Genomic DNA, 24,074 nt, shown 5'->3' with positions numbered 1-24,074 from the left:
CAAGCTATTGAGAAAGTGAAGAGATAAAGTACAGAACTTGAAGAGGGCATCCTCGCAGACCGGTTACAAGCCCTATTACCGAAGCAAAGACTTGCTGTTATGCAATGCTTTCAAGTCGTTCGCCACAAATCAACGAAAGGTATGCAGTACAATCAGGCCTGGTTGCTTGAGTGCGTAATAATGCGAATGAAATCCCAGACTTCACGACCATGACCGGGGGAAGAAATACTCATCCTCCCAAGCAGAGCTGTATGAAGATATACATGCTGAAATACAAGAATAGGTTTGGGTTGAACGCTGCTGTTATCACAGGGATTGAAAAAAAATCCATGGAGGAATTCAAATGTAACGGCGGCCTGATTGTGGACGAAATGAAGCTGTCAAACTTCTTGAATGCTGCCGCAGGAGGGAAAGTGGAAGGCCTTGAGGACTTGGCAAAATTCACACTGGAAAACAACAAATATCTTCCCTGCGATCATATTCTCGTGATCACGTTTCAGCCTTTCACTGGTTCCTGGCACAAGATACTCGGTGTTTTCGCTTCCAGGGGAAATGTGAAGGTTGCGCTTTTGTGAAAGATCTTCATAGAAGCCGTGTTGCTCGCAGTAAAGGCTGGGCTGAAGGTGGACTACATCACTGCGGATGGAACTTCATGGAATCGTTCAATGTGGTGCCTTTTGGGGATTTCTCGCTCCTCAATATCCATAAACCCATCTGCACCACATCCTATTGGCACTGGAAGACGCGTCTTCATTTCGTATTTCCTGCACCTGATACCTGCACCTCTTCGAAAAGACCTTCTTAAAGCAAGGTACAAAAGACCTGAAGGTTCTGTTTATACTGAGCCCATCAGAGCAGCAGACAAAGACGATAAGTGTCCACTTATCCTTAAAGTGATGTCGTGCCCTTGCTCACGTGAGCCCTAACAGCTTTGAAAAGATGAAGGTAAACCTGGCATTGCACCTTTTCAGTCCGCAGGTACTTCGGGGCCTATTTTTCTACAAGAAGCAAATAAAGGAGCACTGGCGTTACCCCGCATCGACTCCAGCTTTTGTTCTGCTTGTGTGGAAGCTAGTAGACTCAATCACAGCACGGCTTCCATCTCAAGGGTTGAAACCTGGCTCAGCACCTGAAAGGCACATCAACGATGCATTAGCCTACCTAAACCGATGGGAGGCTCATGCGGGGACTTCACTAGCCGGATTTCTTTCATCAAGCACTGCCTAGGCGCTACTGGTCACCCTTCTGGCCACACTCGAACTAATGAAATACCTTCGTGAGAAGCTTGGCTATAAGTAGCTGCTGACGTGCCGGCTCCGCCAAGACTGCCTGGAGAAATTGATTGGTGTTATTAGACAATTTTCTTGTTGCAACGACCGCCCCACTTCCACCCAATTCTTGCTCATCGGGAACTGCCTCAGTTATTACTTGGTCAAAGCTCCAAGTAGTGGCACCTGTGAAGGGGGCGATCTGACCTTTCTCCTTAGTAGTGAGGATGCAAGCCATAGTGGGAAGTTCGAAGAAGCTTCTCACATGATAAAGTCCACAATGCTCCCCGATCATGAGTACCCTGAAACGATGAGCGATTCACGGCTTTGTCTTCTACAGGACATGGTATGTTGTACGCAAAACAGTCCTGAAGGCTGCGTGCAAGGAATGTTTCGACGAGCTCCTTGTTTCCGCCTACGAAGCCAACGAATAGCTGGCGATATTCACCATGTTCCGCAGGGCCCCATATACCAATCTGAGAAGCTCTTCTCATCTGTAGACGCCCTTGAAACTACTTTTTTGATGTGGTTCAGCTACAACGAGCTGTACTGTGGCAGCTTGGATAAGCATGTCTCCTGCCTGCAAAAAAAATGACATGCTAAGCTGTGCACAGCATGTCCCCAACGTCACCAACCAGGTTACAAAATGTTTTTTTGGTCACCCGTTTGCATTTCTACGCGAAAGCTAATTCAACAAAGAGAGAGCATCTTCCCGTGGAAAGAAGCACCCGAAGCTCAGGCGCATCACTTTTCAGAGGCTGACAACGTTCTGTTTGACGTGATAAAACCACACTTAGGATTCTGGCCCTCTGCAACAAAATCACGCCGAAAAGGTTTCCTATTCTATCGTCTGAGAATAGCACACATTTGGTGCCCATAACTTTTTACTCAACCGAAATGACCCTCCAACCTGTGGCAGATGCGGGGAGAGGCTGACCGTGCTCCACGTCCTCCTGGAGTATTGGGAAGCCGAGTCTGAGAGGAGACATTTTCGCCTAGCATACTGGCAGCACATTCCTCTTCATCCTGTAATGTTTCTCGGTCCGGAACCTCTTTTTAATACCAGTCCTAGGTTTCCTCGGGGATGTCTTACGCGCTATTATTCCCATACATTAGTAGCGTTTCCTCTCTTGAGAAGATGCCGCTGTGATAGTCATACTGTGTTGCACATGCCTCCAGGCCCTTGTGTTTCAGGGGCTCGGGTGAGGCAGCTGTGCTGTAGCTAATTTTTGCGTCTTAAATGTTCTGTATATCATATCATTCTCCCGCAGTGCAGTGTAAGGCTCATAGTACTCGTCATTAGTCTTCGCCATAATGTTATAGCACGTAGATTTTACGCATTTTGCAGCGACGGTTTTTAGGCCCCTTTACAGCCGCGTCCCACTTTCTTCACAGAACTCATCATTCCACCGCGAAATCACTAACACTGTCTTGGCGCTACCTGGCCCTTGCGTCACTAAACAACACACATTCACTCATTCATTGAACATTCTGTTTGATCTGCTTGTAAACTATTAAAAAAAATTTTTTTGTCATCGTCAAAAAAAGAGCACCAGCGCCCCGCACAATATGCATTCCCAGCGCAACGTAGAAAGAAGGAAGGCCAGAGCGGTGGCGCTCCTACGCCGCGCAACAGAACTCCCTGGCGGCAGCTGCTTTGTTGACGCGGCCCAGTATGGCAACAGCAGCAATTTCACGGTAGTTTCAATCAACCGCAGGGGTTCGACCGTTAACGCCGCTTCGGTACGAAGCACGTCGTCGCGTGCGGCCGAGCAAGTGGCCATCGCCTAGGCCCTCCTGGACGACGGACATGCCAATATCTTTAGCGACTCCAGGGCAGCCATCCGTGCCTTCAGCGTTGGCGCCGTAAGGGCTGAGTCGCGTACCTCAGGACCTTATTAAAGTTTTGCATCCATCCATCCATCCATCCATCAGGTGTGTCGCGTAGCAAAACATCGATTACTGAGAATGGTTCGAGATTCAAAGGCACTCTTCAACAAATGTGTTGCTTGCGGAAACAGTGTGTTGAAAATAAAATGCTTTCTTCCGAATTGCCACTGGGAATTTTCTTGCCTAAGTTCGATAACAAGACAAAGCCAGCTGCGTTCTATCATCAACGCGCACTTAATAGGATTCTTACCTCGGCGCCTCTTAATTCGTAAGGAGCTATGCTACCTTATAGCAATTTGCAGGCCATGAACGAGCGAGGATATATATATATTAAGAAGCTCTCATATTTGTTATTGCATTCCTGAATGCGCGCGCGGATGACCGCTTTCCACGCAAGGGCCCCTGCGTTGCGGCCGCTAGCCGCCGTCGCGGCCGACATGGATTGATTGATTGATTGATTGATTGATTGATTGATTGATTGATTGATTGATTGATTGATTGATTGATTGGTTTATTGATTGATTGGTTTATTGATTGATTGATTAATTTAATGATTGATTGATTGATTGATTGATTGATTGATTGATTGTTGGATTGGTTGATTGATTGATTGATTGATTGATTGATTGATTGATTGATTGATTGATTGATTGATTGATTGATTGATTGATTGATTGATTGATTGATTGATTGATTGATTGATTGATTGATTGATTGATTGATTGATTGATTGATTGATTGATTGATTGATTGATTGATTGTTGGATTGGTTGGATGAATTGATTGTTGGATTGTTGGATGGATTGATTGTTGGATTGGTTGGATGAATTGATTGTTGGATTGTTGGATGGATTGATTGATTGTTGTATGTATGTATGTACCACGTTTGAACTCCTATAACTAATTGGCAGCAAAGGCCGTAGATACGTGACCAATCTTTTCTTTTTTTTTCTCTCTGTGACAAACCTCGCCCAAACAAATGACCACTGGGGCTGTGTCCAAAGTTGATCTGCCTATTGGTGGTTCCCGGTAGATGTTAATAAACGCGTTCATAGTCGTCTGCTTAATGCCAGAACCACCTCATAGTGCCCAGCACTGTTTCTAAATGTCTCCTTAAGCCCAGATTTGCATGTATTGCTTTGTTGCGCAGCGTACGTTTGTTGCGCTAATAAAGGCAAATATTTCATTCAAAGTGCGCAGGATTTGACAGCACAACTAGAGTTGCGAACGGTAGTAGTGGAGTAGCATCGCTTCGTTGGCGAGCCCAAGGCATCCACACAGATGCCTTCATTGGGCTGATGTGCAATAAGTCATACACCCCACGCAAATGCGAACGTATTTTGAGGTGACTTAATCAAAGCACCCAGTGGCCTTAGTGGTTCCCAGTTTCGTAAACGATGCGTCGCAGCAGTTCACATCTGCGAGTCTTTCTTTCCTCCATGTCATGGCACTGCATCTACTAGATTTCGACAAATTGTCTTTTTTTCCGAAAACAGAACCTAAAATACATAGAGCTAGAGATGTTTCTTTGGGGCTGAGAGCACTGGTCTCGCAACACACATGCATTTATGTAATAAAACACGTTGTGGGGCTAGTTGGTACATAGCTTTCAATAGGTGAAACGCCAATAGTGACGGCACACAAGAAGAAATAGACAGGACAAGGCGCTTCCTGCCTGTATTTCTGTCTGTAGCGCCTTGTCTTGTCTGTATTTCTTCTTGTCTGCCGTCACTATTGGCGCTTCACCTATTGAAAGCATTTATGTAAAACGCGAAGCTTTACCTTTATTTTGAGTCATTTTTGTTTTTCACGCCGCACAGGTTGAAGAGTCAATGAAAGATATGAATGAAAAGGTATCCATTGCAGCCCACGGCTTGCAGGTGAGGAAAACGCTGGAAACTACTTACTCGAAAATGGTTGGCCAATGAGCATCTCTAATTTTTCCTAGTGCTCTGACATACTAGCCTTCCTGTTCAGTGCTCATTATATTGTACTATTTTGTTTCACTGGCCGACCTCGCGTATTTTATGGCATGGAATGTGTGCATGATGACAGTGAACAAACAATCCGCAAGCCTTTTAGTGTAGACCATATTTTACAATGCGGTCAATGTGCCTTGTACCATCGGCAATGACGAGTCATTTTGCGTGTCTCGTAATGCTTGCAATACACGAAACATTGTAATGCATGAAACATCATCCAATTCAGCATGACTTGCCTTAGTCTCCATGACCTCGGCATAAATATATGTCAATTTGACGCAGTTATCAGCCGTTTGTCGTAATTCGTGACAAAAGGAGACAATAATCAATAGATTAGTTTGTTAAAGACGCTTGATTAACACTGCCGAATACTGATCGACGTCAGGCCTACGTCTTTAAAATAGTTTTTTTTTTCAGGAACAAAGCCGGCATCTACATGCAGCCACCCAGTTAGTCTTCGCCCAGTTGGAAGAGGTATGGAGTCTTTTTTTTTTGTAGTCTAGCGCTTAAGCGCCGTCATTTTGCACGGAAATCAAACGTACGGCAATGTATGGTCAATTGGTATGCATGATAATGGTTGTGAGCACGCGTTCGCGGTTTTAGGACAGCTTCAATCTGACGTCACTGCGCACCAAAGTCAGAAGTTCCTCGTGTAACAGTCGAACATTGCGGGGCTGGGGAAGCAAAAATCAACTTGTTTGTACGCTCTTAATTTCGTCCAACATTGTTTCCAACAAGTAAATGAAACATGTTTGCAAAAAAAAATTGCAGATCCGTCGACCATGTTGGAATCTAGTTAAGCGGAGCTTTAGTACGACTCATAAATAAATGTGTTGTATGTTACGGAGATGCATACAATTTTGTTTACTTTCAAGATGTGCAACGTGTAAATTCATGAAATATTTATCAACTGCAAAGGTCGCGGCTTTATGGCCTCGTATATTGGTCTATGCACGCTATCAAACGAGAAACGTCTTGCGAAGGATAGCGTCATGGCCGTAGAAAAAGCACTAAATGAATATAGTTGAAACTCGATTTAACGAATCGAGGACAACGCTCAAGCTATTTAGTTAAATAGGGAAGTTTGTAAAATCGAAGAAATCTTTCGGTGCTTCGAAATATAAAATTTGCAGTGTAGCGACACGGAAAGGCTACCTCGCCATTGTATTTGCCCCTAATACAGCCATCTGTAGCATAAACAATGAAATAACGAAAGTAACCACCTCCGCTAATACCGAGGCGTAGTTTAGTCCGCAGTTCCGTACATGAGCGCGACGTGCAGCCTTGTCAAAATAAAGCTACGGCCGCGGCTAGAACGCCTATATGTTTTAAAGTGATAGCTTTAGAGCGCCCGCCGGACGAAGAACCCGTCTGTGTAAAAGTTAGAAGTTACCAGCTTTTTTTTGCTCATTCATTTCAGGAAAAACTTCGTTAAATCGAGTTTGATCAAGGTAGTTTCGTTGATTCGGGTTATTGACAACATTGAAGCCTATTGGTACCTGCCGGTGAATGGAAATTGCTTCGTTAGAACGGGAACTTCGTTATATCGAGTTTGCTTAGATCGAGTTTCAACTCGTATATTCGTTCTGATAGTTCATGAGTCACGACACAGGTATACAGCCCTGGAACACAAGCTCTATGCAGTCTGCGCAAAAAATAAAAAAAAGGCTAGAGACCCCCACTACCGTACACCTTAAATCATAATATATTGCGCTTTAGGAACGTACAATGAACTTAAAGAACACATCTCTATAATGATGGGATATGTGCAGTTACGCATACATGTAGCAAGCATCGATGCACTTATTTGAATAAGTTTCAGCTTTACTAACATTTTCTACATCGCCTACTTCCCGGGATTCTCCATGCAAGAAATTCTACCAATTCGCGATGCTTATGTTGGTCATGCACCCGAGAGTTTCTGAAACGGAAACATTGTTCCAGTGCGTATCTGTAGTTTTCTTGACAGCTTCTTGCAGCAAACTTAATAATTGCCTTTTTTTTCAGATTAGAAACAACTTCTATCATGTACTCAACTTCATTGCCGAAGGTCAAGGCAGCCAGGGTCACCGGCGTTCCAAATAATCTGATCTTGACACTCAGATCACCACAATGTTTGCTGCAAGCTTCCTACGGAGAAACAAATTTATTTTGTAATTTTCTTTCACCAACAACTTTGTTTCAATAATCGTTCTTTTTAACTATGACGCGAAATAAAAGCGATCAGAGTGAAATCTGTAGTTTACTTTTTTTTGTGCCTGTTGAGCATCCAGAAACCTATCATTTCAGCCACTAACATGTTGGCGAGTGCTAGCATGTCTTGTGGAAGCCACAGAGCCTTCGCTTCGATCAGCAATCGGTCATTCTGATTGTGAGGCGTTTGCGTTTTGTTACATTTGTTGTCGTTTTTTTTCTCTTGTTTTTGTCATTTGTACACACGGTGGGCGTGCTCGATTTCCCTTTCTTTCTATCACACGTTCAAATTGATTTCCAATAATTGTTTCCTCCTGCCGAGATTGTCTCAACACTGCGTTACTACATATCTACGAAGTAATTTTTTGTTGCTGCGTACGCTATGCTTGTCATACATCGTTTTACTTGCTGCCTTCTTGACCTGCAGCAGCGATTGCGGGCCCATAAAACGCGTACTTTAAATTATAATGAGTGTTGCAGAACTGAACAACTATATTCCGTGTCACGGCAATTTGGAAGCTACGATGAGTGTGAACTAGCGCTGAACGCTGAACAAACAAACGTGGAGCGTAGGCACGCTCGGCTTCACCAATCTCACCCTGCTTCGACCTACAAACCAGTTCGACTCAAGAAAGGCTGCACAGGTTGCATAAAAGCTCTCAACAGTTCTAAAAAAATGATTCGTCGTTGAAATGTACGTCTGAAGAATCTGCATCAAGCCTGAATACAGCGTAACCTTATAGCTGAATTTTATTACAAATTCTGTAGCAATCTTAGTCAATGTGTTCATTCGGATATTCTCTTGAGCAATGCTGCTTCAACTGCGCAAACTTGAAAGCCCCTCAGCGTCCATTTCAAGGGCGGTTTAGTGGATTAGCGCTCAAGGGAGCAATACGTTTGCATAGAAATATATCTTAAGATGTCGATCGGGTCCTTTTCTGCAAGACCACGTACTTCGCATGTCAGGAAAAAAATATGCAATCGAAATACGGGTTCCAACGACACTTAGAATGTCCCGGACAAGCAAGTGGTGACATTACAGGAACTGTGGCAAAATCTAACCAAGGCAGGATATTTTTCTTTTCACAATAAAAACCAGCTGACCTTTCATTTATCTATGACAACGGCTGTCGCTAATTAAGCAATAGTTTTGTCAAATGCTCTGACTTGCAATGAAGCTGGGGTTGTAAGGCAAAGCCATTGCAGTTATTTAGGCTCAGCCCCGGTTAGCCTTCCCGCACTCGTGAAATCTAAAAAAACGGACTTTACGATGAGGCGCAGGAGACAAGTTTCAGCCCGCATGCCCACTGAAGCGTTCATCGTTCAATCGGTCGCGAACTGTCGTGCTGGCTCGTGGATCTCGAGAAACTTGGCAACGTTTTTGTGATCTATTGCATCGCAGACGCACGAGGTCCTGGTCCCAGAATCTTCTTTTACGTGATAAGAACTGTAGTCTTATTGTCTCAAATTTGAAATAGCGCAGAAAGCGCTGAGCGCATTTTCTCAGAATATTAAGTAATGTGGACATGGTTTACCCTCCCGAGGACTTCGATGTTTTTGGCGGTTTGGTAATACGCGAATATTGGGAATCGGTGGCCGGTGGTTTAACCGAGAAGGAGACAAAATATAGGCAAATGCTGGTGCTAGCCGTCGTTCAGAGGCTTGCTGAACCTCCATATCTGCAGATACTGTAAAAACCATTCCATAGTTCTCTCCAGCAAGAGAGAGAGAAAAGGTAGGGAGGTCATCCATACATTTGCTACCCTGCACCGAGGGAAAGGGTGAATGGAAAGAAGACCAGGAGCGTAAGCAATGCTTGAATACAGTATACATAGGGTGCACAGTAGTAACTTTTGTAGAAAAAAGCTATGACCAGAAACATTGTGATCGCCCCAAAATGGAGGCGCGAAGTTCCTCCTTTTCAGATGGAATTCGTTTTCCTTTCGATATCATTTCACACGTAAGCCCTTGGGGCAGCGGATTAAAATCTACTTGAAGGGACGTTAGGCATCTTATCACTGATCACATGTATTTGTGAGATACGCTGATTTGTTTTTCCAGAACCGTTACCGTCATCTTCTTTGATTGAAATGGCTAAATAAAAATATGTAGGCACAAATAAATAACGATAATATCTTAGCTATTCACCTGAAAAACAGCAAACACAAACTTTCTCGAAAACACACACAACACCCGATAAATATAACACACCGAAACACAAGAAATGGGGGGACAGCATCACGCCAACGCACAGCTGTCGCTGCCGAGTAACGAGCTCTAGTTAGGCCAGCGTAACCCCTTACGGCAAAGCTGCAGGAAGCGCGGCCTCACCCCCGCCTGGTCTGCTCGAACAGAAAACGTCACACGTCCCACCACTTATCGCCGTTCATTTCCTGGCCCCAAACAGACGAACAGGGAACGCCAAGCGCCGACAAGTGTCAAGCGCCAAGTGTCTAAGCCGACGCTGTACTGATTACCTGCGTCCTGGACATACCAAGGATAACTACCACAGAAATAGGCAATATTCATCAGTCATGTGGGCTGCTGCTTGAAGCGACGTCTCATTCAACAGGGCCAACAAGTGTCGGGTAGAGGTTCTGTCTGTCTGCATCTGAATCTACCAAACTACCACAGGAATAAGTAACATCGACCACTTCTGCGAGTTGCGGCTCAAAGCGACGCATCGATCAACAATGCCGCCAGAAAAACGTTGCCGTTTGAAGTGACGCGTAGTGTCACCAGGGTCTCCGAATGTCGACTCAAGCGCCTCCTTCCATCAGTATGTCAATGTATAACAATAGGTACGACATATACAGGTCACATTTACCTCTTCCGATTGGTGCTACTCAAAGCCACACAAAAGCAGGGTGGCTTAGCATCAATTCAAGCTCTTCTTTACGCCTGCATACAGATATCTGGAGTATAGGTAGCACATGAATAGGTAATATTGACCATTTTCTCGAGTTCGAAGAGATGCTTCAGCAGTGTCACTGTGTGTTAGTGTGCATGAGCAGCCGATAGCACACAGGTGTGACATTGATCCACAAAGTTCTGCTGCGAATTCATTGCTGCCTCTCCAAATGATGCTTGCTCAATTCACTTTGATTCGACTGCTAGTAAACAGTGCAAAGTTTCATCCTGTGATTGCCGTTCCTGTAATTTGACAGTTCTACGGAAGTCTTCCACTCCACGTGAACATTTGCTTACTTCTTAGCGTCTCCACTGTGGTTTCCAAAGCACAAATTCTTGTGATATTTAAGTAGCACGGCTATGGTGTTCTACTTGAGTGTGTGACATCGTCACGGCACTTCTTCATGCATTACTGTCATCGCCCAACTATGCCGTGAGAGCAAAGGTGAAGTAGCTCCTTTTAGTGACGTAGCATAGCTCACCGCTTTAGCTCTAGATACTTCGTGCTCCAACTGCGTCACATTTTCGCTGCGATTATGTAGCTTCTCTTACTTTACTTTATGCTAAATATTTTTAAGAACTCACATGAATACAGTAAAATGTTGGAATGCTAGTTTGAAAGTAGGGGATTTAGCGATAAAGTAACGCAGTGAATCCCAATCAGTAATCACCTAATTATGCATAATTATGACAGAAAGCCAGTGTTGGCGCTTGGCTGTATTCTTTTCAAGGTGCAAATGGTGTCGACCTTCATTAAACGCAGAAAATAACAAGTCAATAAGTCAAAGATGTCCTGTGCGTACTACTTTGACAGACGCGAAGCAAACGAAACCAATCCGGTTCATCAGTAATGTATGCCTTCAATCCTCAAGCCTTATATGATAAATCTCGTTTTCAATCCAAGAGGACTTTTTTCATCGTGCACTATTTCGTTCCACCACTCAGTGTTCGGTTCGTAGCTTCCTATCAGGTTTCTTTGCTATCTTTCGAATTCAAGAGTGGCTAGCGAAGATAAAGCATCCCGAAGTATGACACTCACTTCCACTGTAATTCTCCTAACGGCCATTGTGCACCCAAGCGAATCATAGGGAGGCCGTGAGTCGTTAACAGAGGTGGCTTCTCGCTGCAGTTTATTATACCACGCACTTTGAGTAATACTTCAACACACCTGAACAAACTCCATTGGTTGTTTTCAAACTGTCATATCACAGAATTCAGTGGCGAAAGGGGGAATATTCACTCACTAAATTTACGACCTGGCGTTCCTCGGCTTGCTTTTATATGGATTGGATTGGTGATACTTAACGTACCAGATCAACGTGACAGCTATCAGCCAACAACTGATGCGCATGCAGCGTGAAGAACAGCCCGCAAATCATATTGACCGCAAAAAAGACGGGGACAGAGAAGAAAACACTGTTTATGTGCTGTTTATGTGTTTTCTTCTCTGTCCCCGTCTTTTTTGCGGTCAATATGATTTGCAATAAATACCAACTAGGCCAAACTGAAGTTCTTCTGAAGAACAGCCCGGTTCTGTCAGGGAAGGATAATCGAAGACGTGCAGTCGCGCCTCCCTCTGAGTTACCGAAGCAAATCTCGGAGGCCATATTTTCGCGGGTCGTATTCGCCGAAATCGTCTGCAGGAGCGAAAACGCATCATAGTCGCCACGTTTTACGTGCTGTCCAAAACATCGCGTACAGTCGCCCAAATCTTTAACTGGTGTGCGGGAGCGGCGACTTTTCCGTGCGTCAGCGCCGTTTGACGGGGCGAGGCTGGAAACAGTCTGAGGCGAAGCGCATGCGGACAAAGCGCGCTCAGCTGGGCCCATCGTCTACTAGGCTGTTTCTAGCCTCGCCGCGTCATACGGCGCTGACGCCCGGAAAAGTCGCCGCTCCCGCACACCAGTTAAAGATTTGGGCGACTGTACATGACGCCTTACCGGCTCTGCGATTGTTGTCGGCGCGTGCGGTCAGCACAGGTATAGCCTTCGAGATTCGTTGCTATTTCTCCGGGGCAACCATCACTGGGGCAGCAAACAATTTGAAGCGGCGTGTTCTTTCTTTCTTTTTTCTTTTTTTTTTGAAGCGCATGCAAATTGCAAAAGACGAGCTCTTCTGAACTCGGTCGCATCGGAATGCGGCCGTCGTGGCGGGGAATCGAACCAGCCACCTCGAGCTCAGTAGGAGGACGTCATAGCTAATAAGTCAGCGAGGCTGGTACGTTGACACCCAGTACAGGAAGGTCATTTTAAGCAGGCCTGGCGACTTACACTATTACTACGCGTGCCCTGCATACTGAAGTCATTTCGTCGCTACGGATGAGCTGCAGAACTTTCCGACAAGGCGCTTCGGAATCTATAAGGTCCTTTCAAAGGCAACGCGCGCATTGTTTTTGTAAATGTCTCTTCCCAATTCCCGAATAATGTTATACGTTATATGAGGTCAGTAACACCATACCACAATTATTAAACCGATTTGCGAGTCAGTCGATTTACGTAACGTGCTTTTTGGTAAAATAAAATAGATGCAGAACAGGTTTCTAGTTGAAACACGTCTAGTTGAAATCTTCCGCGTAGTTGCCTGTCTCTCCTTAATATGTCGGCCCCATCGCTATTTCAGTGGCACTTCTGTCTCATCCAGGTGTCACTAGTGGATGTATGCAGTACTTTTCTTGCATTATGAAACTGAGCATGCCCATCAGTCAAACTTGTTTTCCTCTCTCATGAATACAACATTCGATAAAAGATGGCGGGACGTACCCTGCGCTCTACGGGCACCGGCAACGCCTCACTCCTGCAGCCGTGGCAACAACTTCCTTCTTTTCGTATCTTATCGCCGCCGTCACGCCGCCGCTGCGACGAGACGCCTGCATGCTAGAAAACGCAGCGAGCGGCCATCCATTGCCGGCGCCGTGTACTTGATCCAGTAATCTGTCAGTGTTGTCCCAGGGTGGGCTGTTTCGACGCCTGCGCTACCGATACGACGGTGAGTTTGTGCGACGTTTGTTGAAGCGCTCTGTTCGGTAGACGGCAACCTATCGTAGTGCATGTGCTGGTTAAGCGAGATGGGAAGTTCGCTCGTATCGGTTGCAGTGTCGCCCACTGGCAGCCATACTTGGTGTGGTCCTCGTTATCGGCGTTGAATCGGAATGTGCTAGAGACGACGACGGTTCGCAAATCGCAGGGCATAGTAACATCGCTGTGTGCGACGGATCACTAAACTCCAAACGACGGTTTCCAGTGGCATTCTAGCGCGCTTGAATCACTAAGGGTGTTTCACCGATATCTCGCAGCTCCGAGTGCTGTAGTTTCGGTTTCAATGCGCCGGAAAGCTCGGAACTCAAGTCACCGGCAGGTAAACTAAAGGTAAACAGCCCAATCACGAAGGGTAGTAGTAGTGGTTTGCCTTTTGTACGTATTTACGTTGTGCATGGAATAGTACATGGTGGGAGCATCGAAAAATAAAATGAAAATCAATCTGTGAAAGATTAATTTCGCACTTATCGGGCTCATGGCGCAGTTGCTATGGGTTCTGTTTATGAGATCGAGGCTACGGCTTCGAATACAAGCCACGGCGGCCGCATTCCGATGGCGGCGGCATGCAAAAACGCTCCTGTGCCACGTATTGGGTCCCCGCTAAAGAACGACCGCTCGTAAGAAGCCCAGAGCCCAAGACACCTCCCCCCCTCCTCCTCTACGGCGTGCCCCACGATCTTATTTGGCGTTTTGGCATGTGATGCTCCATATCGATTACTTTTTATTTATCGCGCCATATTTTAGCAGCTGGAGATTATTGTCGAGACTACCACTCGATTTATCAATTTACGATATTCTGCCTACATGTCTGCCACGGCACCTGCTTAAGTTAGCTCTAATTAATGTTTGAGGCCTTTCTTAATTTTATTCCTTCATCGTCCTTTGATGTTTATAGTGCACCTCAATTTATTGGCAGCGGTGCAGTTGAAAACCTGAAGATGTAGCAAGCAGCGTTATTTGTTCGTATAAGCCTGAGATTCAAGACAGTTGAGTAAAACACATGCGTAGGTCGTCACAGAAATATGTCAGCGCTGCAAAAAAAAAGTGAAAGCAACACAGAAGCACTGTACAGTTGACTACAGAAAGCCCACAACACGCGCATACATGCTCGATGATAGCAAACTTGTTGGCAAAGCAAACGCTATCGTACGTCAGCTTCTAGCAAGCGATGGAGACAAGCTATGTTCACGGAGTCAAATGTATGAGAACACAACAGAAGCTATGGATGCCGCACGAAGCAAGCTTTTGTAAGTTTATGTACGCGTGAGGTGCTGATATTTTCTTGTGAATGATTTTAAAGATTTTCGAAGCAAGGCTTTCTTACCCCCCTGACTGAGGTTTTCAGGTATCGCTCATCTAACCTCTATCGATTGCACAGGCGCTCTCTGACGTGACGTCACCCGCCGTGGTTATGTGGTGATTGGCGTTACGCTGCTAAGTCTGAGGGCACCGGATCAAATCCCCGACGTGACGACCGCATTTGCGTAATGCAAAAGACACCCGTGTACCACTATTGGCTGCACAGTATAGAATCTCAGGGGGTCTAAATTATTGCGGAATTTGCCACTTCGGCGTGCCTCATTATTATAATATAATTTTGGCACGTAGAATCGCATAATTTATCTTAATTTTTTTCTGACGCAGTGCTGCCAGACTTCGAATCCACTCATGCAATTAGCCTGAACACTCAGTTTTAATTGCTTTACAAGCTAGATTTAAAGTTTTAAGTAATGCAGTCGCTAGTAAAGATGAAATGATGTTTTGATGCAATCCGTGCTAACCAGCCTTCTCCTTAAGCTGCCTTCACTGAACAAAACGTCAGATGTATACTCGCTCCACGTGCAAAACAAATATGAACGTCAAAGTGCCAAGATTAACACGGAACCTTATTTGATATTGGGCGAAAGCTGGCAATAGACGACACCGGACTATAGGATGGGTAGCAATGTCAAAAGGGTGTGCCCCTTCACAACCCAATTGTGAAATATGTGAAATATTTTTTTTTCTGACGCACTGTGATGTACCGACGTAGCCGCACCACGCATGCGCGCGTACAAGTCATCTGCGACGAAGCGTTGAGACAAGTGTCCAATTGCAGCGCACCAATCTACCTTTTGCGATGCATTGTGGCGCCACTGTGCGGTGGCCACGAGAAACGATTTGGCAGGCGTCGCTCTCGCCGCGACAGACAGCCGCCGCACGCGAGACACGTGTGCAAGCAAGCAGCGTGTGAGTGAAAACCGCAACAACGTGTGCGCACAGTTTGTCGCCGTCCGCTAGCCATGGAGCCCGCTGATGACTGCTTTGTACCTGGAGGTTTCTTCAGCGTGACGAACGGCTGGAAAAAGCGCTTCGGTAACGTCAAAATACCCACGGAAGCGCAGCTCGAAAAACACATGGTGTCGAGCGGAGCGCGCTTCGCGCGACAGCAAATGAAAGGAACGATGTTCCAAGAAGAAGGATACGTGCGCAACGTCATGTACAACGACGTGTCAGCAGAATCCACGTGCGGACTTTTGCGTAGTATCTGCCTACCGTCAATGAAAGGCGGCTATTACATCGTGCACGCCGCGATTTCCAAGGCGTCGGGCTCCATCCTGGCTGGTCATTGCCTCTGCCCCGCAGGGTGAGCAAGCTTTCTAATCTACATCTGGAGCGCGACCTGCATGAACCGCGTGCTGGACATTTAAGTCTGATGGGTTAAATTTTGGAATTCATAACTATACCGGCCCTGCCGTTTTGGGCTAGCTGTTTGCTTATATAAAGGTACGGTTGCTTAAATGTTGAAAAAATACACATACTGCAAATGAAGAAAGCGGGGAGTTCTTGTTTTTGCGCATTTGCATGTATACCGATCGACACGGTCGTGCAGCATACCAATTTGCACTTGTCTGCGACCGTACACAGCCTTGGATTGCCGGTATCACACAGTACACTATTTAGAGGCATATAACGAGAATGACTTCCAAGTTTGGCTGTTTACTGTAAAACCGCTAGTTGTACCTAACTTCGTGCCGGCATAGCTGTCTGACAAGCCGCATCGCATCGTTCAATGATGCTGTTAATGTGTGCACATGGTGTTACAAGGCCAACGCGCGAGTGGTGGTGTGCGGCTCATGTCTGAGATTGGCGCATGTATTTCACGTTGAGTGACGTGAACTTAAACCCGTTCTTTCGAATTCATAAACACTTGATCCCATCTTTTCCTTGATGAATACCTGTTGAGCATGAAAACTCATCTCCTCTTCCATTTTATTCTTGCAGCCTGAGCGGCACATGCCAACATTTTGTTGGGTTAATCCTTCATGCCATTCACTTGGCGCAAAAGGATGCGGCAACGTGCACGGAAGTTCCATGTGCTTGGATTGTTCCTGCCCAAGGTAAGAATGCTACTACTTAGCAAGCATTAGTTAACATAGGAGGCGGCAAAAGTGCCTAAAAAATCTGTGATCACACTTCCGGCCCCTTTCTGCAAACGGTTCTTTGTGGCACCGTGTTGACCATTTAACGTGTTGTAAAGTTTGCATTCGTGGTAGCAGCTGTTCAATATCAACTCATTCACACAGCTACATTGTTTACAGCGTACATGAGTATTGGTATGTGGACAAATATAGGCTACTGGTTTTAATTAAGAACACATATTGGTGTCGCTTCATAAATTCTTAACTACAAGACCTGCATAGAGAAAAAATAATCCCAAACTGCAACATTTAATTTTCTTACAATGGATGTGGTCGTTGGCTAAACATCACAGGAAGCACTTAAAATTTCGTTATTGTACTTGTACAAACAAAACTTTTTTTTTCAGTCAAAAAGCATGAGCCACCTCTGCCTCTGCAAGACATCACTTTTCACACAAGGAAACATGAAGGTGCGAAAAGGCGGCGGTTTGACCCACTGCCAGGGCTCTCACCGAGTGACCCATCTCTGCTTGCTGCCGATCTCGAAAAGGTGGCAGCAAACTGCCTGCTTCTCCATTATATGAGCAAAGAAAACCCAGGAGAATCACTTGTAAGTGCTACACTTAACTCTGCATGCTTGTGATCTGTTAAAATAAGAGTTAGCAGTGTTCCATCAGCATGTGACGACAGACAGGAACAGTTTGAGAGCCCCTTTTACTGTGCTTTTATGCGAAGTACAGTTTGCATCAGTATAACACTAATGTCAGTAGTGTTTATATACGGTGACTTTCTTTTTTATTTCACTAAACAATCTGCAAGCTTAGCAATGAGATGATGCAGCAAACCTGTGATGTAAGTCTTGGTTAATTGAGGCAACTAAACCTCTTTAAAGCCAAAGTTATTTTAAAAATTCTGGCAGAACCTATCTCGTGATGACTGAAATAATGCGAGAGCATTCATGCACATATACACTGTTAAACTGACACAAACATCTGTTCAACTTCCATTCTATAGCTTGTCTTGTCCATGACAGCAGTAAGGGACTGTGAATTCCAAAGTGTGATACATTTAAGGGCTTTCAAATGCTGTGTGCCTTTACAAATGACAAGACCTTTGACGCCTCCTGTAATACTGTAGGTATCAAGTCGGTGATGAACTCCCCAGTGCCTGCTTCATAAATTCTTATAGCCACATGTGATTCACATAATTATCATGCGAGACTGTCCAATCACCTGCAACTTATGCAGCAAAGCATGCGAGTATAGCATGCTGGGCAAGTCTTATTAAATTATCTGTACATAGTTTCCTTAGTTACGTGTATTAAGTGTCCCTTGATTTTTCATACCATGCTTTATAGCTGAATGGAATAACTTCTCTACACAGAGCTGCTGAACCTAATTTTAAAGAATTTTAAATCTTGCGTTGGCATATCTGATGTGCATTGATTACTGTTTACCTCTACGTATGGCTTGAGTTTTTTCTATCCCCTTCTGCAACATGCACATTATTGCACTTTCATATTTACATTTGCTCTTGATTTACAGCACATGTTAGCACGAGTTCATGTCACTGCATCTGAATGTTTTTTTTTAATTTTCTAATGCTAGTAAGCTTGTAGTTTGCTTACTTTCAAAACTGTTCTTTGCTCACCCTGAAAGAAGGCATTTAGAGTACGAATAAATAAAATGTGAAAAATGATTCAGAAGTACAATACTGAGTTTGCTTGTTTAACAACCATGCGCAATAAGGCATGCCAGGTATGAGACCACAATCTGAACCTATTTTGTTGCGCTTCTCACCACTGGCGCATTATGATGTTGTCAAAGACCTGTTTACAAAATCCTCAAATCTTTACTATGCTGCTTCGTATATTTCAAGCTGCACTACTATTCAAGGTAGTCACTAAGCTAACATTTGCATGTTATCTGCGCTGTCTATGTAAAGCACTATATTCCAGGATGAACACAGTCCCAGTGAAGTGGCACCAGAAGCTTCAGACACTCCACTGGTCCCAGACATTGAAGACATCCACAGTGAGACCTGTCAAAGACTCATACAAGAGAGGTTTGATGGTAAGAAAGTCCACTTCCTTGTTTATTACTTTTTTCGCAACTTTTTGTCTTGGCACGTGTCATTCTGAGGCTGTCTTATTTATATAAGAATGCCCACCTATGTCTCTGGGCATCACCTTCACAAGTATCCCACTGAGCAGCAGATAATGCAGCAGTCACTTTTAGACTTAGTGTCTTGTCATTTCTTAACTTTTACAGGGCTGTCGCATAACTCGATGTGTGTGAGCACCCACAGGGTCCTCAAACATATCTGCTTCATCTATGGCATGTTTGTGAAGCACTGTGTGAATGTATAATGGATGTTCCTTTAGCATGAGTCCATCACCTGGATTCATGCACGGCATTTGTCATATATATATGTTGACTGTGTTTTAGCAGAGCATGGAATTGAAAGCATGCACATTTGTCTTGCTCTTCTTGTTTTTAGGCATGTTTAAATACTTGCAATACTGAACCAACTCTACGATTTAGCTATGTTGACCAGCATAATTAGCGAAAAAAAAAATAAAACATAATGAGCACATGCAAGTTACAAGCTGCAGAAAAATTCTTATGTCACTGTGAAAGTAAGCTGTACAATTTTGTAGGAGATTAGTATCTACCTACATTTTAATCGTTGCAATATGCAGTTGTGTCATTTGACACAACCTAAGTACTTTCGCCTCTTTGAGTAGGCCTGTAGGGGTTTCTTTGTAGGAGTAAATAAAAGCTAACCTAATGGTATTAAGTTTCTGACAAGTGATTCAACATAAAAGAAAGTAAGGCGTGCAAACACCAACAAGAGAACTAGACAACATGGCATTTACTTAGTTTGGTTCTCTTGTATCCATGTTTGCATGCATTACTTTCTTTTAGTGCGATTCGCTACCAACTAGCTGAACTTTCTCTCATTTTAAGCTTCATTTCTAGTACACTTAGCTCCTATCTGCAGTGTTTGTGTTGTCTGGTTCTCTTGTGTCCATGTTTGCACCCCTTACTTCCTTCCACGATGAATCCCCACCAAATAGCTCAACATTGCCATGACAAGTGATGCTTTGTTGACGTCATGCTACTTCTCATTGCTTTAATACAATGTAATGCTTGCTGTACGACTTGTAAAACGGATTCTAAACCTATAAATTAACAATACAGTTTTTTTTGCAGCTATACAGGCCCTCTCGGTGGACAGCAGAGCAGTTCTCGAGTCAACGATTGGACAGGCCGCAAATCCAACCTGGCACATGGAGCAGATTGGTCGGCTAACTGCCTCAATGTTTAAAAGAATTGTGTGGTGTTTGTGTAGCTCTGCGAACATTAGTTGCATGTTTTGTGCTAACTGTTGCAGCGTTAACGAATGAGTGCTGGAGGCGGTACTTTGTTGCAGTGATGTTTGTGGTGGTGATTTGGAAGTGTGGTCCGCAATTTGTATGGGTTGCTGTGATGTGCTGTTGTTTGCCGTGCGCTTAAAAGCTTCAAACTCGGCTCGTAGCTCGGCTAAACTGTTTCGAAGTATTTTGTTTTCTATGGCAAAATGAAAAGAAATAGCATGGCCTAAGCAAATTGTGTAGCATTGGTGATAACTATAGCCGTTACGTCTATAGACATAACAAAATAAATGTGCAGTGTACATGGAAGATAACTGAAAAAGCAGTATCATTTATTTAGAGATGGAAAATACAAATTTCCTCAGAAGGTAGCACAGTAGACAGCGTCGTCGTAAGTACACGTGATATAGTATGAGAGTACACTGTTGTTACACAGTCTGGTCTCTTCTGGTCATAAGCATGGTAAAAGAGGCTCATTTGAAGTAGAGATGTGCGAGCTGGCTACTTGTTCTCATTATTGATTGAAATGATTGGCTGTAGAAAATTGCACAAAAAGGTGCAAGTCCTAAAAATGCTGTCAATAATGTCGAGCATGTTGATTGGCAGTGGTTTGTCTAAAAAATGAAATTCTTTGATACGTCTTATGACTCGCTCAACATGGATCCTAGCGCCAGCTATTTTTCGGGTGGCAATCACGTCACTAGCTGACAATTGGTTCCCCATTTTAAATGGTGGCATGTGGATTTGAATAGATGGTGGAAAAACGCCCTCCAACCTAAAGCCTTTGTCGACCATCACACCGTCCCCCGCATCTAATAAACCCAGTAGGCCCGATTTTTCGACAACTTCGCTATCACTAACATGCCCACCCCACAAATCTGGCACAAATGAAACGTAGCCATCTGGTGTTACCCCAACAAGTGCTTTGAACGTGTTATAATGCTTGTACGAGGAGAAAGTATGCCTCTGTGCCTGTAGTTTTGAAGGTCTTTGGATTCTCACCTCTGTGCAATCAAGGATGACTCTAGTGTTTGAGAAGTCACTGAATGCCATTGGCATGTGCCTTTTGATCTCTGCTAATGTGGGAAACCTTGTCAATGCTGAGAGCTCTTTATCGAGAAAAATTACCCATGTACAAAAGATGCGACTAAGGCATGACTGAGAAATTCCAAAGATTCGAGCCACTTCCTTGGCACAAACACCAGTCCTGAGCCTATACAGCACCATGAAAAGTTCTTCGCGCTTGGAGAGCTGTCTTTCCTTTGCTTGTGTTTTTCCTCCATCCCAATAAACCATGCGTTCTGCATTTTTTTCAATGTGCTTAAAGAGTGCTTCAAACTGTTCCTTACTTTGCAGTCCTGTATAAAACTTAAAAGACGATTTGTGAATAGTATCCACAGAAAACGTGCAGCGTTTTAGCTTTCTGCATTGCAGTTCTAGATCCCTGACTTTCCGTTGTAATGCCACATTTTCAGTTAATAGGTGGTCAGTGTTCTCCTCTCTGCTTAAGGGCGTTGGCTCTAGGACCTCCTGTGGCTCAGTGAGCATTGGGGATGTTGCAAGCAGCAAGAGTGCATCAGCTGCTCCTTCCTCGTCGAATGAAGAGTCTGCACCTGCATTTGCATCAACAAATGCAATAAAGTGACGCTATTGCTTTAGACACAATTCATTGAACACTGACATTTACTCTGAGCATTCGCACTTTGTGCGGAGTGCACTACTCTAATGACCTGGTCACCTGAAAGCAAATTATGGATAATTCATATGTCGCAAACGTGCAAGACTCGCAATGAGCAACATAAGGTGAGCCTCAGAAAACATTTCCAGCTGCATAATGTGACAGTGTGCTTGCCATTAGTTCAAAAGCCACTGCTCACCCTGAACACAGGACGTGTCTGGTTCCCCATCACTGAGACCTTTACAAGTTCCTCCTTGACCTGAAACCTCTGTACCTGTGACGTAAAGTGAGTAATAAAATAGTATGAGTACACACAAAAACGCATGACTCGGATAGGGCATGAAGTGTAGTTCTTAGGGCAAATATCACGTTTCACCACTGCATATATTCCTTTATAGTGTGCCATAGTGCTTGGCGTACATACACAGGCAATGGGGAGGCCAACAGAATGTCAGTTTGCATACGTGTTTTACCCACATAAAGTATATGTACACCTACAAAAATGCCAGAAAATGGCCAGTATGCCCGGAACCGGTGATACCTGCTGTTGGTGGAGCGCCTGTTTTCCTCTTGGAACGCGCCGCGGTACGAACATGGCGGTCGACCGCGTCCTTCTTTCTGAACTGGTCTGTATACACGAACAGCGTCGGTATGAAGTCCGGATGTCTGGGTGACAGTGATGGTGCCCCTGGAATGTGTCCGTTACACAATAAGACGCGCCACTCGACTCCAGAAAGCGCAGCACGGGAAAATGAGCCATAGTACAAACCGTACTACATCGCTATTCGCTAAACGAACATAAGCTTTCTTCAAGAAATATTACTATACTCGGTGTCGACAAGAATGATGAAACGACAAATAGCAGCGATTGCTAACTAGCACCATCAGCTACTTAAACAGTGCACGCCGTTTCCAAATCTGCCCGGCAGTGCAGGCGCGCTTGGCTCCAACAGATAACTACGCCGACATCACGAGCACTCGCTGAACGCTTATGAAGTAGTAAAAGTGTGCACGGTGTAAAGTTGCTAAAGACGGCGTTCTAGCGGCGGCCGCACAGAGATGACAGCAAAAAAACAAAGTAAAGCACAACGCGGCGGCCGCACAGAGATGACGACAAAAAAGAATTAAAAAAAAATAAAGCACCGCGTTTCACTCGGCCGGCTCGCGCGAGCAAGAGAACGTTTGTTTCGCTAGCTCAAACACATTTGCGTCTTTCTCGAGATTATTCGTATGAGTCAGTAACGACAAAAACAGAGAACTACGTATGTGGATGCATACCTGTCACAAAGTGCTTCCCGCAGAGTCGAGATGCTGCTGACGGCTGCCATGGACGCCCTTGCGCATCTTGCCGCTTCACAGCCCTAATCCAGGCTTCACGGCGCTGTCGATCTCGTTTTACCGACGGAAATCGGAAAAACCGCACTGTCCTGCTGGGACTGTCACGTGAACTGCAGCCGTACGCGACACACGACATTGGCATCGCGCCAAATTTCGATGTCAATATGTTAGGAAGGCGTGCCGTGCGCGCGGCAGCGAGAATAGCGCAGCTGAGAATCGGCCGTCCGCCGTCTGCTCTAGCGCCTGCCAAATCGCTTCGCTCCTCAGCCGCTAGGGCACTGCGCATGCGCAGTTCGGCGTCGCAAAAGGCGGATTGTGCAGCGGGTTTTCGCCTTCTCGTGTTACAATGGTGTAACACCTGGCGAACTTTTCTTTTTCTTTCCTCTGTGACTAAACTCACCCAAACAAGTGACCACTGGGGCTCTGCAATGCGAGTCTCTCGTTCTCTCTGTGAACGGCAAACTTGAGTGACCAGTCAGCTATACGCAGCACCCCAACTGCCTAGTCATGCTCAGTGTAGGTATATGATTTGGCTTATGCCGAGATTTGCTGATGCTGCTTTGTTTGACATTACGGCGTCCGTTTGTTCTGACGGTTACGCACAAATACTTGGTTTAAGCGGGGACATTCACACCTTGTCGTTTACAAGACGAAAGGCGTTCAGTGCACCGCAGTACAATCACAAGTCATACTTCTCATGCTAATGCGAAAGTAATTTGGGCTGACTGAAATCAAGGCACCCCGTCAGGTCAGCAATTTTATGCGTTGGTCATTGCGGCGTAGCAGTGGTTTCTCAAGATTCGGTTTTTACAGCGTATGTCTTGCCGATTCGTCTGACCGTCCGTCTGTCGGTCGCCTGTACGTCGAAAACTCACCCGGCGCAACCACGTGCGCATGCGCGAGAAAAGGGAGAAAGGGGAGGCGCGCTATTAGCCAACACTACCTGCATAGCACAAGGCCTGTTTACTCCGAACCATAGGGTCACGCTACCTGGTCCGAAATT

The 24,074-nt window shown here is 45.0% G+C and overlaps 4 protein-coding genes across 13 annotated transcripts in view; 3 read left to right on the top strand and 1 right to left on the bottom strand.

Annotated features, from left to right (window-relative positions):
- The window catches only part of LOC139051089 (uncharacterized), a 53,030-nt gene extending 45,656 nt beyond the window's left edge, over positions 1-7,374 (top strand). For 5 of the 7 annotated variants that reach the window (XM_070528176.1, XM_070528177.1, XM_070528174.1 and 2 more), the window contains 3 exons: positions 4,979-5,038; positions 5,558-5,614; positions 7,148-7,374. In XM_070528176.1, coding sequence (XP_070384277.1) covers positions 4,979-5,038; positions 5,558-5,614; positions 7,148-7,225 — 195 coding nt within the window. In that variant the 3' untranslated portion in view covers positions 7,226-7,374. Of the gene's footprint in view, positions 1-4,978; positions 5,039-5,557; positions 5,616-7,147 lie in introns of those variants that run through there. The other 2 variants (XR_011509225.1, XM_070528175.1) reach the window with 2 other exon arrangements.
- A 5,616-nt stretch (positions 7,375-12,990) lies between these two features.
- The window catches only part of LOC139050504 (TNF receptor-associated factor 6-like), a 50,221-nt gene continuing 39,137 nt past the window's right edge, over positions 12,991-24,074 (top strand). Inside the window, exon 1 of the mRNA XM_070526966.1 lies at positions 12,991-13,228. The gene's annotated coding sequence lies outside the window, so the exon portion shown is untranslated. The remainder of the gene's footprint in view (positions 13,229-24,074) is intronic.
- Positions 15,208-21,375, top strand: LOC135898291 (uncharacterized). 2 transcript variants are annotated; one of them, XM_070526823.1, is made up of 5 exons: positions 15,208-15,904; positions 16,543-16,658; positions 17,087-17,289; positions 18,637-18,743; positions 19,895-21,375. In XM_070526823.1, exons 1-5 carry the CDS (start codon positions 15,561-15,563, stop codon positions 20,007-20,009), a joined length of 885 nt encoding a protein of 294 aa, XP_070382924.1. In that variant the 5' UTR covers positions 15,208-15,560; the 3' UTR covers positions 20,010-21,375. The 2 variants fall into 2 exon arrangements, with proteins under 2 accessions (XP_070382924.1, XP_065283230.2); XM_065427158.2 differs by having other exon boundaries at positions 18,637-18,751.
- On the bottom strand, positions 20,367-23,286 carry LOC139050441 (uncharacterized). 3 transcript variants are annotated; one of them, XM_070526820.1, is made up of 4 exons: positions 23,012-23,286; positions 22,275-22,421; positions 21,933-22,007; positions 20,367-21,668 (listed from the first exon to the last, which is right to left on the bottom strand). In XM_070526820.1, exons 1-4 carry the CDS (start codon positions 23,211-23,213, stop codon positions 20,557-20,559), a joined length of 1,536 nt encoding a protein of 511 aa, XP_070382921.1. In that variant the 5' UTR covers positions 23,214-23,286; the 3' UTR covers positions 20,367-20,556. The 3 variants fall into 3 exon arrangements, with proteins under 3 accessions (XP_070382921.1, XP_070382923.1, XP_070382922.1); XM_070526822.1 differs by having other exon boundaries at positions 22,275-22,399; XM_070526821.1 differs by lacking the exon at positions 22,275-22,421.

The sequence above is a fragment of the Dermacentor albipictus genome, chromosome 10 (assembly GCF_038994185.2).
Source record: "Dermacentor albipictus isolate Rhodes 1998 colony chromosome 10, USDA_Dalb.pri_finalv2, whole genome shotgun sequence".
In the NCBI taxonomy this organism is placed as follows: Eukaryota; Metazoa; Arthropoda; class Arachnida; order Ixodida; family Ixodidae; genus Dermacentor; species Dermacentor albipictus.
The sequence above is the reverse complement of the archived record's forward strand: the minus strand, read 5'-3'. Positions and strand labels throughout refer to the sequence as shown.